The sequence below is a fragment of the Cydia fagiglandana genome, chromosome 18 (genome assembly GCF_963556715.1).
Source record: "Cydia fagiglandana chromosome 18, ilCydFagi1.1, whole genome shotgun sequence".
Taxonomy (NCBI): Eukaryota; Metazoa; Arthropoda; class Insecta; order Lepidoptera; family Tortricidae; genus Cydia; species Cydia fagiglandana.
In genome coordinates, this window is record NC_085949.1 from 18595871 (window position 1) to 18612135 (window position 16265).

The 16265-nt window shown below is 41.0% G+C and overlaps 1 protein-coding gene across 1 annotated transcript in view; it reads left to right on the forward strand.

Moving 5' to 3' along the window:
* Window positions 1-7876: 7876 nt before the first annotated feature.
* The window catches only part of LOC134673481 (protein jagged-1b), a 36286-nt gene continuing 27897 nt past the window's right edge, over window positions 7877-16265 (forward strand). Inside the window, exon 1 of the mRNA XM_063531476.1 lies at window positions 7877-8190. Within this exon, the coding sequence (XP_063387546.1) occupies window positions 8095-8190 (96 nt within the window). The 5' untranslated portion in view covers window positions 7877-8094. The remainder of the gene's footprint in view (window positions 8191-16265) is intronic.

The window sequence follows — 16265 nt, forward strand, 5'->3', positions numbered from 1 at the left end:
CCTTTATCTCCGAAACTCCTGGATCTAAAATTTTGAAAAAAATATACATAATAGTTCTTTACCTATAGATGACAGGAAAACCTATTAGAAATATGCAGTCAAGCGTGAGTCGGACTTATGTACGGAACCCTGGAAACGCGAGTCCGACTCGCACTTGGCCAGTTTTTAGTATACCCATTGGGTTCGGGATCCCTTTGTTCAGGTAATGGTGTGGTACCTATCATGATGTCCGCGGACGTAAGGTGGCTTAAAACAAAACAAAACGCAAAACAAAACAAAACGCAAAACGGCAAAACGTAATTCAAGACCAATAAAAGTAAGACAATGTTGCCACTGCAATAATTTGTTGGTAAAATAGTAAATTCCTTTTGATAAATTATCACGCTAAGATAACTTATTTATAAGTAATTTTATGTTCTACGATCTAAAAAAGTACTTTTATTTACTTATTTTTATATAAATACAAGACGCGCTTTTGCAGTTTAGGTGGCTGACATCAACAAAAAGATAGAATATAATACATATTTTTTCATGTCTCGTTTAAGCAGTTAGAAACCTTAGCGCTCTTTTAGTGGCGGCTTTACCTGTAGCGTAGGTACTTATTAGTCTTATTACCTTGTTTGGAAAATATATTAGAACCGAGTGTTATTACGAAAGCTGCCATATTTCATGTTTATGGCGGCTGCGTGTTATTAGCGTCGTTATTCATGCACAGTATGGAATCCGTGCGCATACAGTGGTCGCGGTACATTCGCATGGGCCGGGAGAAGTGGGTTCCGAAGGTTCGGAACAACCAGTTGGCTAAAAATAAACAGGTCACGGCGCGCCGCCGGCGCAGCCCGAGGGCCCGTGCGGGGGTGCGGGCCGCGGCGCGCGGGGCTCATTAAACCGGTCCGCGGGAGCGGCCGCCGGACGCTGCACTTGCTAAATGATTTGGTTCCACATGAATATGTAATGGAGTTTACCGCGGGGTGTCATAAAGCTGATGCGCTATTGTTTCGCGCCTCGCGGCCCCTTTGCGCCACGCACTCTCGGCGACAGGTCCCCGTCACGTCACTCCCCGCGACGTTATTCAATGCCCGCGCAGCTCCGCCGCTCCTCACAATGCGCGGACACCATCCATCATACGCTCCATCGACACATTGATGTTCTTCTTGCTGATTGGAACAAATCCATTATAAATACATATTGATATTTATTGATTGATTGAAAACAATCACTCGTATTGAGCATGACATATTCATAGCTCATTGTGTTCCGGATCTCGCGGGTGTCCGTACACGGTATGAAGCGTGAAGCATTCACGCGGCAGTTTCATTGCCATGATCGACAGGCCAGTTGTGTAATGAAGTTTCATAACAAACCAACGTTTGATATCAAAGTTAATTTGAAACTTGACAGCTAAGCCAAAACCGATATTTCAGGCCGAATAAGTGAAGCTAAAATATTACGCAAACGGTTGATAAGTACCTACATTACACATACCATTCATTACCTACATACTTACTTTGGATCGCGCAAGTTCTGTAAAAAGATCTAGCCTTATATCCGCTAAATGCAAATCTGTTCCAATAGATAGACTAACAAAGCTCCTGCCGCAATTGCCTCCCTCTAAAGTGTAGTCCAGAGCTGGCGCCGACTTATTGCTCTCGTGAAACAATTTCCAAATGCAATGAAAACCCAAGAACTCGTAAGAGCCGGCGAGCCCTACGGGAACAGTTGTACGATTGCGTATTGTGTGAATGAGCCTCGCAGTATAATCGCGGTGCATCTGTTGCAGCGGGCGCGGTGCGGTGGCGTGGCGCAGCCTTGCCCGAGGCTCGGCGCGCAGCTGGTCGGGAGCCGGCGCCGCCGCCGCGGGCTGTGGGCCGCCGCCGCCGCGCCCCGCACGCTCCACCCGCACGACGAGCCCGAGGGAATCACGCCGCGACCTCTGCTACAGGAAATAAAGTAACATCATCGGCAGGAAATACTGTACAATAACTCTGAGATAAGACGATCCGTGCGCCGCAGTGCGCAGTCCCGGCCTCCGCGTCGCCGCTCGCCGGCCGAGCCCTCTGCTGTACCTACTTACAGTCAGTGTCATAATTATAGTAGGTAGCATCCAAAGTATTCAAATATATCGGTACACCATATTGTTTATGTAATAACTTGGAATAACACGCAATTAATTAATGCTGTATTCTTAATTGGAACACTATTTTATAGATATTACAATCAAGACGCCATATTGGAGAAGAGCGAGACAGACCACCAGACATGACAACAGTGCATGTTGGGCAACAAGGCTGACATACACGAGTATATCGCAATTTGTATGGCGTACCGAACTATTTTAATACTTTGGATGCTACCTGCTATAATACGGCGCTAACTGTACCTACCTACTGTTTCGTTGCCATTGCAACATATATGTTCCCTAAGTATACTGATTTTAAAATCAAACGTAACTAGTCAAACCCAGATATATCAGAATGGGAATTTAGCACGTCATCGCTTTTAATTTTTTAGACAACTAAGAGCTACAACCCATTCGTAGGCGGTTTAACTGGCACCAATTTCGTCTGGGTAGTGAGAAGCCTGCTGGCTTTTCTATAGGATTGATGTTTGTCATTAGGTTGGCGGGCAAGTTCTCGTTCCATTCGTGGGCCTGGTAAAGTGGGCATGGTAAAGGTTAAAAAATAGACACAGGAATCCCCATACCTAATGGCTCCTCTACACGATGGGCCAAGGCCGGCCACTCCAAAGGACGCATTTATGCGTTAGAGGGAGCAAGTGATATTGCTATCTCATTCTACCGCATGGGTGCATCCCTTGGAGTGGCCGGCGTTGGCCCATCGTGTAGAGGAGCTATAAAGAGGAAGGAGGGTCGGGGGGGGGGGGGCATAACAAAGGAGAGCATGTACAACCGCTGTTTTAGGTTGGGTTAGGTTAGGTTCATTAGTTATCTTTTGTCCCTCAGAGCAGAAAATAGAAGCCCTGCGAAGCGGGGCTTCGTCGATTTGTCACCAAGTCATATTTGCTATGTTGAAACCTATCCTAGTATAATATCAAAATGTAAGCTCTCCGCATAAGTTTTATTTTATGGATTGAACCTAATATAATTTCACACACGATAAAATAATGAAGTAATTTTTTTCAGTAATTTATAAATGTTGGGCAATTCAATTTTATAGACGAAATATTTAATGTGTGTAATATCATACATTATACAGCTAGACATTATGTCATTTATAACTTATATTGGGTAATCGTTAGATTAAATTTATTTTATATCTACCCTTAACTATACAATATAAAATTATTCCTCTTGTTGGTATACATATGGTTGATTATATTACCTTAGTGATATATCTTTCAAAATTATACCATACGTTGTTATATCGAATGATAATATGTATATCATTTATTGTTACTTAAAGCGATCATTACACACCCGGTAATTCCAAGTACCTACATAGACATACTCGCGTGACACTGACAAATAGGTCAGCGCATCTTTCGATAATGTTTGCGATAATACACCTTTTCGTGATACTATTTAGTGGTTTAACTCATAAATTTAGGGAAATAATCAAATCAAAGTGACGCGACACAAACGTTAATTTAATTGTCTATAATTATCACGTTTTAAATATTTATCTTAATTCACTAATAAGTACCTATTGATCTCGCCAGCATTCGCATTTGGCCAGCAGCAAGTTGGGCCGATACACTTACACTCGGCGGCGGCGGCCGCGACTAATATATGCATAATTAATTATCCCATATAAAGAGAACGACTTAAAAACTAAATGGACTTGAATTTGCAAACCCCAGCCAACCAGACTCCATTAGACAGGGATCAATTAATTATAATTAGGATGGAACTCAATCAGTCAAAAAGTGGCATCCGATCCGATCCGTTAGAGCACTTGAACGTCTCGAGTTGTTTTTGTTCAATCGTTTACTCATTTTTAGGCGAGTCTCTTAACAAAACGTTTTCAATATCTTATCTCACTTCGGGTAATAGAGACTTGGGTTTTTTTCTAAATGCTATAAAATATACATTTCGGTAAAAATTATTTTAGTGCCAAATCCAAGTTTAATTCCCGTCCAAGTCTGTGCATGTGTAACTGTTCTGCAAAAAGAGTATCTAACTGAAATAAATAATAGGTAGGTACTTAATATTAATACCTAAGTAAGATAGGAGTACTAGTGCTCGACGCTGTACTAGTATTCGACATGGGCACTTTATGTCAAAGTGACAAGGATTAAATTTGAATACAGAAAAATCTTCGCCGTTCAAATTTAACCTATACTACTTTGACATAAAGTGCCCATGTCGAATACTAGTGCAGCGTCGAGCACTAGTACTTTCTTTTTATCTCTTGTTATTATTTATTGTGTCACAAAGTATGTAAGTTGTAGTTGAATAAAGATTTTATCTATCTCTCTATCTAGTACTTCTACCTTACATATAAGTAAATTTAAACGTGGAAAAATTACTGCCTTGCGTGAGACTTAAACTCACGGCCTCCGGATCGATACTCCAGCGCCCTGCCATCTGAGCCACCAAGACCTCATCCATAGTCAGCAAATCCTTCCACCATATGGGTCTAGGCCCTAGACCCCTAGACCCTAGACTCTAGGGGATTCTAGCGACATCTACCGTAAGAGCGTTACTGCGCTTGAGTGTTGAGTTTGAGCGTTTGCTGGCTATGAATCAGCGTGCTGGAGTATCTATCCAGGGGCCGTGAGTTCAAGTCTCACCCAAGGCAGTAATTTTTCCACTTTAATAGTTATTTGTTTTACAAGGGGGCAAAGTTGTTGATTAACCGCTCGTGCTTATATTGATACCCGAGCAAGCGAAAGATTCCAAAATTGAACCACGAGCGTAGCGAGTCTTGAGCGTTGCGAGGGTTTCAAAGCACGAGGGTTAAACAAAATTTGCCCCCGAGTGAAACACAAAATTTTTCACCACACCAACCCGAAGCAAATATTAAATGTAAAATATCAAACAAAATCCAACCAAATCAAATCCAAATGAATGTTATTAAATATTCATCACATAGATTTATCATAGATGTATGCATGACATTGGAGTTGTCTCGTTCCTTGCTTCCTCTCATGCTTCGGCGGGCCTTGTGGCGAAGATTCTCTCCATGAACAGTGGCAACATCTGCCTTCCTTTCCTGCAGGAGGCCCTTGACGAGTGGTCGACTCGGTCGTCTGGAGGGACGCACCCGGACAACCCTGCTTCACAGAGACTCTGGGACGACATCTTGTGCGAGCAAACATATTCGCAATTGCTGGCTCAAGCGGGCAGGATTGAAGATGTGGCTCGGCTTAAAGCGGTGGGGCAACCTGAATCAGGGGCCTGGTGGCAGGCACTGCCTTCGCCACATTTGGGGACCCTACTCGACAACGACACCCTGAGAGTAGGAGTCGCCTTACGGCTGGGTTCCAAGGTGTGCGAGCCCCATCGCTGTATATGTGGAATGGCGGTGGAAGCGAATGGGCACCACGGCTTGAGCTGCTCCCGGGCTGCAGGGCGGTTCCCGAGACACCATGCGATCAATGATTTGATACGTCGCACCATGGTCTCGGCGAACGTGCCTTGCATTCTGGAGCCTCAAGGCTTAAGCCGTACAGACGGGAAGCGCCCGGACGGCTTAACGCTGGTTCCGTGGGCCAAAGGCCGCTGCTTGCTCTGGGATGCAACCTGCGTGAGTACTTTTGCGCCTACTCATGTTGCTCCCGGTAGCCGGCTGGCAGGCGCAGCCGCGGCAAATGCCGCGAGGCTCAAGCGATTAAAATACGCCAACCTGGAACCAGCGTACGATTTTGTTCCGGTCGCGGTGGAAACTGCGGGGCCGTGGTGTTCGGAGGCCAAGAGGTTGATTAGAGACTTGGGGCGGCGTCTACGTGACAGAGGAGGCGATCCCCGTTCAGGCTCCTATCTAGTCCAACAGATATCGCTTGCCATCCAGCGCGGTAATGCCGCTAGCATCTTTGGCACTTTTGGGCTGGGTGGGGGTCGGAATGGGGCTGATAGTGTAAGTAGGATAGTATATTAGTAATATGTTTAGATTTTAAGTTAGGAAATTGCATGTAAATTATTTAAGTAGATTTTAAGATTGACTTTGTATTTGTATTTGATGAATAAATATTGATTTATCATCCAAAATCATCATAAGTCAATTCTACCAGCAAACATAAGAAAACAACTCAAAATACTACAACTAATAAGTACTTATATTTTATTTTATCCAGATCCATTTTGTATTCAAAGTCCGCGAAGGTTGCTTTCCGGCCTGGGGATCGAACCAGGATAACCCAATGATGATATCCGATTAGACCTCTTTGGGATGAATTCAAAAACTTACCTATGTAGGTAAGTTTTTGAATTTTATTTTATTACATTAGGTACCAAAGGTGTAATCGGGTACTCGTACTTAAAATAGTCGGCTAGATCTCAAAATCATTTACAACTCCATCAACTTTGAGAATTTTGAGAATTTCCGTCAATTTTAAGTGGGTATTCGGGTGATTCTGGTTTAGGTAGCTAAATCCTTGCTAGGTATTTGTTGAAACTGTTGAATATGAAATTGTGACTAGTTTTCATAATAATGCGTTTAACGGAAATCGGGCATTTTTTACGAGATTAAAATGTTGTTTGTTGTGGTCGTTTCCCGCTGAACTCGGTCGCAGTAGGTACTCGCGGTGAAGCAGTTTATTCCACGCGGTGTGTTGCGGTGGCCACTAGCTCCATGTCGGTCGGCGGTCGGCGGCCGCGGGTCACCGCAACATGCATCCCGTCAGGCATCGAGAGAATTGTAAAATTTACCCTCTAAAACCGATATTTTCGCATACATAACCATAGTACATAATTAGTAAGTCCACCAAGCAAGAATCTCTTTACTCTATTGTTATCGACAACACCCCGATATACATGAATGAGATGCATTGTTAAATGTAGAGATCGTAAATAAAAAAAATCTAATCTAATACCGTATAAAACAATTTACCGTAGCGTAGGTGTAGTTTTATTTTATTACCCTAAAAATATTTATATACTTAACTCAAATCTCTATACATAATATAAGATACTATTAACTACAGCCCGTGTGAAAAAAAAATATATAAGGCATGATAGGAATTAAATATTTACTTACGGTATGGAAATTTTATATTATTCATTCATTGACCTTAGTAAATGTAGCCTAATTGTCAATATTTTTCATCTCTCCTGTTCGGAAAGTTTACCTTTCATAAGCTGATAACCGGGTGGAAAATTGCATTTCCCACCCTAGGGTGGAAAGTATTTTTTTTTATAATTTTTACTTCGAGCAACGGCTAACAGCAATATAGTTATGCCATATTATAAGCTCTCATATCAGCTTTCGCATGACTGAAATTGGCGCCGTTTACATTTTGTGACTCATAGTTATGTGGTTTACCTATATATCTGTTAATAATTTATTCTAAAGAATTATACTTACCAATAATAAACCTACATTTCTCGTGTTTAACTTTCCTCATAGTCGAAATGAAAAGTAGAGTGTTTAACTCGGGTAAAAGTAACCATCTCACCCTCGAACTATTGGCGCTCTCTCTTCGTTCGAGCGCCAAAATATCTCGGGTGAAATGGTTCACTTTCCACCCTTGGTTAACAATCTACTATTCTCTACATGCTACAAATAAAAATCAGTCCAACAACCCGGAGCAACGGTCTCAAACTCTATCTGCATTCCATCTTGAAATTCGCGCAGAGCGCCGCCGCCCGCTGCGCCCGAGCAACGTCAATAAAAATAAATCAAATCAGTGCAGCGGGAGGGCGGCGGGAGAGGCCCGGACCGGAGGCTCTCGGCCGCGGGGCGCAGGGGGTGCGGCGGCGCGGGCTCAGTCCCTCGCCGAGTCCCGCGGCGCGCGCACGCCGACCTCACTCTCGCGCCGTCCGACCCATGCGCGCACACGCGCCCGCTCAGTGCTACAGTGACTACGAGTGCAGTGATAGAGTCTCGTGCCGCGGCGCCACGCGCGGCCAGAGCTGCAGTCGCCGGCTGGCGGCGGGCATGCGCCCGCGCCGGCAGCGCCGGGCGCCCGGCTGACATGCGCCGCGCCCGCGCCGCCGCCGCGCCACCGCCCTCAGCGCCGGCGTCGGCGTGCGCCACCCCGCTGCTGCTGCTCCTGCTCGCCCTCTTGCATGTACGTCCCACCTCCCCTTCCGCCCTCTGCTGGCTCCGTGCCATACCTCTAGCTGCTCGGCAAAGCCCGGATGCTTCACATACACACCTTATAAAAGGACACAGAAACGTACCCTCCAGAAACTGATCTCTTGTAAAATAATAGATAGAAAGGACCCTGCCTCTTGTTTATCGTTCTTGCCCTGCCCAGTTCAATATGTTTCCGTAGCTTCTAGGTAGTACAGGTGCAGTTCTTTTCTTTTGTTCTAGGTATAATAGTTTATTATCTAACTAAATATCAAGGGGCAACATATTCCGATTAGAAACCAAAAACCATCTGAAAACACTGATAAATATCGGAAAAAACCCATATCCATAAATTAAAACTATGGCCTTATTTATAAAGAAAATTACTATATCAGAATTGTTAAAGCTTCCGAAAAGCCATCTGATAACTAATAAAACACCGGAAAAAACAAATTCCAACGAGTAAAAATAAATGTGGAGCGTTTGGCCTTGTCAGAGCATTCGATAAGTAATGCCTGTACGAGCCGGCGCGAGACGATTCGGCATTCAGCTCGCATCATTATGCAAATGTCTGTGGGAATCGCCGCGAGTCGAGGACGTGCATGTCGGCCCTAACACACTTCAAGAGCCATGTGCGAAAGCTAGCCACACTGCTGATTGGAAAGTAATCTTTATTTGCGGAAATCGCTGGCAGAAAAAGTAGCGATGCGCACCAGAATAATCTGCGTAGTATCAGCACAAATGAGGATTGGTCGGTGCTCGCATTGACAGTTTCCGCTGGCCGCATCCGCTGAAGCGGCGCGATTATCGCATGAGTCTGCGCGTTATCTGCTGCTGGAGACCGCCACCGCGCGCCGCGCCGCCGCCGCGCCGCGCGTGACGTGCACTCCAATGGGCTCCTCTCATCCCACAACCCGAACACGAATGCTCCATGAAATGGAACTCGAGACTATTTCTGTTTTCCCAGAGGTCGTTGCCTCCGTGACCCCTAAGCCTTAACAAAGACAATCAAAACAATAAAATCCTTCTATGATAAAGTAGCCAAAGATCACGTTATTCATGTGAAGGCGCCGTACCGTGACGATTAGGCTCTACTTAGCTTTACAATTTTACTACTTAAACATCAACATTTTGTAAACTTTCTCAGGCATTCGTGTTTTTGTAGATTAATCAAATCACTGTTACCAGATTTACATACACGAGGTTCGTGTAATCTGATCGGCATTTATTTGTTTCTATACTTTCTATGTTGAAAAAGAGACTGGGACTCGAATTCCGGTTTGTATTTCTCTAAACTTATGAGCTTTGTTTGTCAGAGATTACCTGATTCGAATTTCTCCATTTTCTGCATGGTTATCAATTAAATTCATTTGAGAGACAGGTTTGGGCTTATAAAGGTCATCACCTTAAATGTCACCGAAAGTAAAATAATATTACAAAGGGTAAATCAAAACATTTTTTTCTCAAACATGCAATGAAATATTGATGTTATGTTCCTTATAATAGGCTGCGAAGTATGACGTTTCAGGTGCGGCTAGGACAAAAGGTCGTTAATGGAATTTCATACACATCTTGCAGGCCTAGGCCGGCAAAGTCCTCTTTTTTAATTTTCATTTCACAGATATTTGTGACACAGCATCGTAGCATTCATCCATTAAAAAAAACTAGAGGCAGTTATTGCTTTATGGTTCGTAATGACACTCTGCCACTACGCCTATAAAAAAAAACAAAAAACAATGTTTGCTATAATTTGCAGTTTTATTTGTATAAAATCAACATGAACTTAACTTAATTTTAAATTATAACTTTAACTACACAAATAAAAATCTTTAAAATATTTCATCTAAACGTTAGCGGTAAAAAGGTCTACTCAAACACGCGTAATGATTTTTTTAAATTGTTATGGAGGTAAAGTTGAAAAATATTCATTCTGTTTTATTGGATTTATGGTGCGTTGTTGATTTTTTGACTTTAATATGAGTTCCGACGAAATAATGAAATTAATATTAATTGTAATCGTATGTGTTGGAATTGGCAGCGTAAGCAGAATTGATTTTAAATAACTTGCTGCCTCTGCCGCTAAGTCAAAGACGAAGTATGTATATGGTTGCTTATGGCAATTTTATTCTTTGAGAAACTAAGAAAAATGGCTTACAGTTTATTAGAAACAGTTTTGTGGCATATTTTAAATGAATGTAACTACAAATTCGTCAACACTGTGGAAATTATACTTATTTACTCCATGCATAAAGCAACGATGTATGTGAAACATGATATCAACATGAAAGACTATGTAAACCTTTGTGACGAAAACGACAGTCAGACGGATACAAGACGAAAAAATCAAAGATACATGAAAATATACGGGTAGTAAAAATACACGACTCGTGTAAAACATACGCGTGATAATGATATAGGTACGTGTTGGTTATATTTTGGGTGTAGTTTACTTTTAGTTTTTTCTATAAATAAAACTTGGGTTTCGTGGATTTTTTATTTTATTTATTTCATTGCATGTTTGAGAAAAGCACTATACATACCTCGGCGGGAAATGGGGTTGCCCGCGCTCAGACCTATCCGACCTCGCTTCGCTCGGCCGTCTATATGTCTTCGGCCGGCAACCCCTTTTGTCCCGGCCTCTGTAGTAATGTACTATAGGACATGGATAACACCAGCTGGTCGCTTTTTTGAAGTCCCCTAATAAGTAGGTAATTATTGTTTTCCATTAGTTAGTCTAAATGGGTACTCCGCCCATGGTTTTGAGTTGAGATACAGCAAAACAATTCAAGACTAGGTATTTAATTTGCATTTTTTTTAAATCATTCTCTATACAAAGTTCCATTCGTCTAAACCAACTTTGAAAACTTTTAGCCAATCTTGATCCGATAGGACAGAAATCGCAACTTCATCAATTTGTTAGATCAAACGCGGCATCTAACGACAACAGAGCTTCCTCACTGCAAGTTCCAAGATGTTGATGTAGGATGATATTAATGCTCCCCGAACTAACCCCTACGATCTTCTCATGTGCGCGTGTCCGCGTATTTAACTCGTGGGTCTTCTCGGACCAACATTTCAGTAGTACGTATAGACACGTTTTCTGTACCTACTTACTGCTGTGTGCTGGCGACCGCTCTTCTGGTCACCTTAAGAGGTTAGTTTTATCCCTTTTAAATTCACTAAACCATCTAAAAACTGTTGCTCGGGATGGAACATAGTCCCCAAATGCTGATTGTAATCGTTGTAACCTTAGTTGTTCGTTTAAACTAATTTAAAGTCATAAAATATAATAGCTCGCAAATGTTCCCGGTTCAGTTCGCTCGTTTCAAAGAAAAACCGCGGGAACAGTCATAGTAAAATGACTGCAACACGATTTTTTTAATTTAGCTAATGACCACTTGTCTTCTATTTTTGAATAAATTTGCTTTTTATGGACTTGGAATACAGGTGCGGTCCATTTTTAGTTTTCGAGCATCTCAAAACTTATCAAGTGACCTAGATATTACAACCCAAATATAAAAACCCCGAAAAAAGTCACCTCTACGGTTCTTCTCTTTCCTTTTATTTACCAAAGCAACATAATTGTCACAGACAGATGTTCTCAATCCTTTACAATTTTCATTTGTGTTGCGAGGGATATAAAATATACCGCGGTTAATTTTGACAAAAAACAAGTAGTAACAGAAGTATTAAATGTACAAAACAAAAAATCTTGACATTTACAAGAAATAATCCAATAAGTGTAAACTTGTACCTTGTACGCCATTACTCTCCTTGACACCTTAATGCCGCATATTATAAGTCGCTTCAATCAGATTGTACTTATTGAATGTTTATCTGTTTACTTAGCTTTCATGCAGATTAGCATTACGTAATGCTTTTTTAGTTATTACCTTGTATTAATCTGAAGTTTTTCTAAACCTACTGGTACTGATGGAGAGATGCTGCTGTGAAAGTCTTTGGACTCCATGAGTATAATTAGGACAGTTAAATCGATAATACCATATTTACTAAATAAATATAATTTGTTATATAATAATTTTTTTTTTCGTAAATAAATTAGAATTTACTTCTCTAAGCAGTTTTATTAATTGGGAGTATAAATGTCTTGACCAGAATCAAATCAATAAGGGAAGTAATTGTTTTTTTTTTACATTTTCGATCATTGACTTTGGCCATAATTCCATTTCCATGGATATACAAAACGTGAGGAAAGTTAAATTGAAATGTTGCGATCCGACAGCTGCAAAATAAAGATGTCTGATGAGTACAAGTACACGTATGTACGTTTTCTATTTTATGACGTTATGTAATTATTAATATGTAGGTATTATGATGATCGAAACAGGTCCGGGAATAACCTGTGCCGCATACTCGTTAAACAGTTATGAAAGTAATTAAATTATATGTTCACGCTCAACTAACTGAAACACTTGAAGACCATTGATAAGTTTTATCTCGTCGTTATAAGCGTTGGGGTAGAATGGTCCATTCACTTGTATCCACTTTGAACATGACGTGGGATGGAACAGAATTCAGTATTCAGTAATTTATTACTTTCATATCGGTACATTACATAAGGTGGTATCATGGTATGGTATGGTATCAAAACAAGATCAGCTATGAGCCCTGCAAGGGCACTGCAATTTACATTCTTAATTAGCTTAATAATTAACTAAACTTCTTCTTCAACCTAAGCCTTTTCCCATTATCCTCCTTCTCCACACAGGACGATTTTGTGCAGTTCCGGCGTCAATATTTGAGTTTTTCAGGTCATTTTGGACCGTTGTCAGCCAAGTAGCAGGGCGTCTTCCACGGCCCCGTTTCGTCATTGGTAGATCCAATGCCACTCGCACCATGTGATCAGATGGCCGTCTGAGTACGTGGCCGTACCAGCGTAGTCGCTTTTCCTTTAGCTTTTCTTCAATAGGAGCGATTTTAAAACTGCCTCTCACGTATTCGTTACGGATCCTATCCCTCCGGGTGACTCCAGCTAACCAGCGAAGTATGCACATCTCTGTTGTATGCAGTTTTTGAACGTGTTGATTTGTTGATGCCCAGCATTCAGTTCCATAAAGTATGGCGGGTCGTACTGCGGTTTTATGTAATTTACCCTTGATTTTAAAGGCATTCTGTTATCACACATAACACCGGTCAACTGCCTCCACTTCATCCAACCTACTGTGGTTCTATGGGTTATGTCTCTATCAATTTTACCATCGTTGCTGATTATCGACCCCAAGTATTTAAATTCTTTCACTGTAGACAGTGGGACATCATTTATGTAGAGATTGTAGAGCTTGATTGAGTTGGGACTACCTAACTAAACTAATCAAATATAAATAATTAATAACACAATTTCAATAATACTAATAAAACATCAATAGGTGTGTTTTACTGACTTACATGAGATCTTTATTTTTATGTTTATTTCTAATATGTCATTATTGGGCATTCAAATTAAAATTATGAAACTATCTCTTGCTTGGACTATGGTTCAGTTACTGACATTATTGTCTTTTAGGTATTCCTCAACTGTGTAATAAGTTTTGTCCACATGAAATTGTTTTAAAATTTTCATGAACTTCGTTCGGTTGGGCTCATTTTTTATGTTGTTTGGCAATTTATTGAAAATCCTTATTGATGTGGGATAAGGTCCATTTTTATGTATAGCTAATTTTGATGTTACTTGTATCAGATTATTTTTGGAACGTGATTCAAAATGACGGGGCATACCGCCAATTCTAGTGTACAGGATTTAATAAATTTACACGATTCTAAAATGTGCATACAGGGTAAGGTGAGAATTCCAATGTTTCTAAAATGTGTTTTGCAGCTTTCTGGGTGTCTAGTGTTTGTCAGTATCCGTATGCATTTTTTCTGGAGAATTAGCAGTTCTGGTCCACGACATCGTCCTCGGATAACTTGCACTCACTCATGTCCCTTAGCACTACATCCTTCCATCTTATTCTGGGTCTGCCCCTAGATCACCATCGCAGCCTGCTCTCCTGCATTTTATCGGCAACTATCGTGTAACTACATAGTTAACATTGAATATTGTTAGAATGAGCCACTTAGAGATTATATAACAAAATGAGGCATACAAAAAAATTACATATAACTCTATTTACATTTTTTAACGTAGGTATACGTCATTCGCTTGTCATTTGTATTACAACATTGCTGGGAATTTCACACTTGTATGTCGAGCATTATCAACTTTTATAACAATTTTCACCCATGAAATTTTTCATGTCATAATTTTATACGGTATTAATTGTGGGCTCAGCCAATAACAGAGTTACAATAAGCTTCATATCATAGCAAGTTGCATATCCACAGATTCTGTTCTGACATTCCTCAGTACCCCTATGTCACCAGTTAAAATAATCTTGCATGAATAGTAATACATTTGCGTAATATTACCCCAATTTATTTATTTTTATTTTTCATTTCAAAAAACTTTCAGCTTGCCTTTCTTCCTCTTAAGTTTTCACTTCGAGTGCAAACTTGGAGCAGACGGACTTTATGCAGGTCCACGAGATAAGAACCGTTATGCCGTTTCATTATGATATTTTTAGAACAAAATCAAAGCCTTTAAAAATCATACGGCCGTATTTGAACAATGCTTTTAAAAGATCACTGCGATGCAAAGAGTATAGTAAGTAGGAGTATATTCTGCGATGTCACTACGGTACGATACCGATCTAGTAGGTATATTTGTATCTCTGTCCATCCCTCTGCACCGTATTGGGTTCATGTCGAATTCGTTCGGCGTGCAGGCGGCTCGTTTTTGGACGGGACTATTCTTAGCGTCAAAAATGCACAAAACAATTTTTCTTTCAATGAAAAAAATTACGTTTGCTAGTAGAATGCAAGATTCTTAGTATTATTTATTAGCATTATATGTTTCGATATACATATTTGTTGAGTCAGACGACGCTACGGAGCCACGCCGTTACGTCGTCGCCCAAATCTAATGTTTAGTTAATTTAATTTTTCATGTGTATTGTTTTTCTTTGTCTTTTCTTTTACTTTGTAGTTTCACAGTGCCTTGGTTTTATACTGTAATGCTGTGTTACTTATTAGATCAATAAAATAAAAAACAAAAAAAAAAAAATACCTACCTATATTGTACGTGTACATAATTATTATATTCTATGTACATATTTATGTAGTTAACATTAAATTTGAATGTTCATAATAGTCAATTATATTTATTCCGATGAATAAATGTGTATTAATTGAAAACATTCTTCATGCAAAGTCGCTTTACATATTACTTCTCACATCACCAATTCGAAAACGGGCTTTTTCCTCCCTGCAAGTAGGGATCAAAGTGGCATTTTTCTTGCCTGCTATTTTTACATTTTATTGCACATTTTTTTTTTCTTAAATAATTTGATTAAGGATCAGATTGTGTCAACACTACCATTTTTTTATTTTCCTCGTAGTTGATGTGAAAAGCAGTATATATGTGTCACCCGGTATCAAAATTATTTCGTCATGGGCGTTAAACACTTGAATCCCTCATTACGCTCAGGATTCTGATATAGAATCCATCGCTTCATTCAGGATTTAATGTACGCCCTTGATGGAAATATACCATTTTGATCCCTTGTAACACAAACTACTATAGAACCTTTCTCATTTACAAAATAATTTCATTATTATGAGTCTTCGTGGTGTAGCGGCTACACTAGTCAGGTTAGGCGGCTAGTTAGACTTATAATACGCCTACACTTTAGCCACTAGCCACACACTTATGGACCGCTGCGCTGGTGTGAATATACATAGGTATGCGTACCTAATACTTGGATTAAAATAAAGAATTATAGCATAACAGCAAACTCTTGTTTAATCTCATTTGCCGTAAGTCCGTAACCGTGCTCGCGTTCACGCCTGAACGGCGTTGTTGGTAAACAAAGCCGGCGTGGGCGGCGGCGGCGGCGGCGGGGTCGCGGGCGAGGCGGCGTGGGCGTGCCGCGCGCCGGGCGGGGCCGCGCACCCCGCCCGCCCGCGCGCCGCGCCCCGCCCACTCCGCACGAGCCGCCGCCAACTAACGCTCTA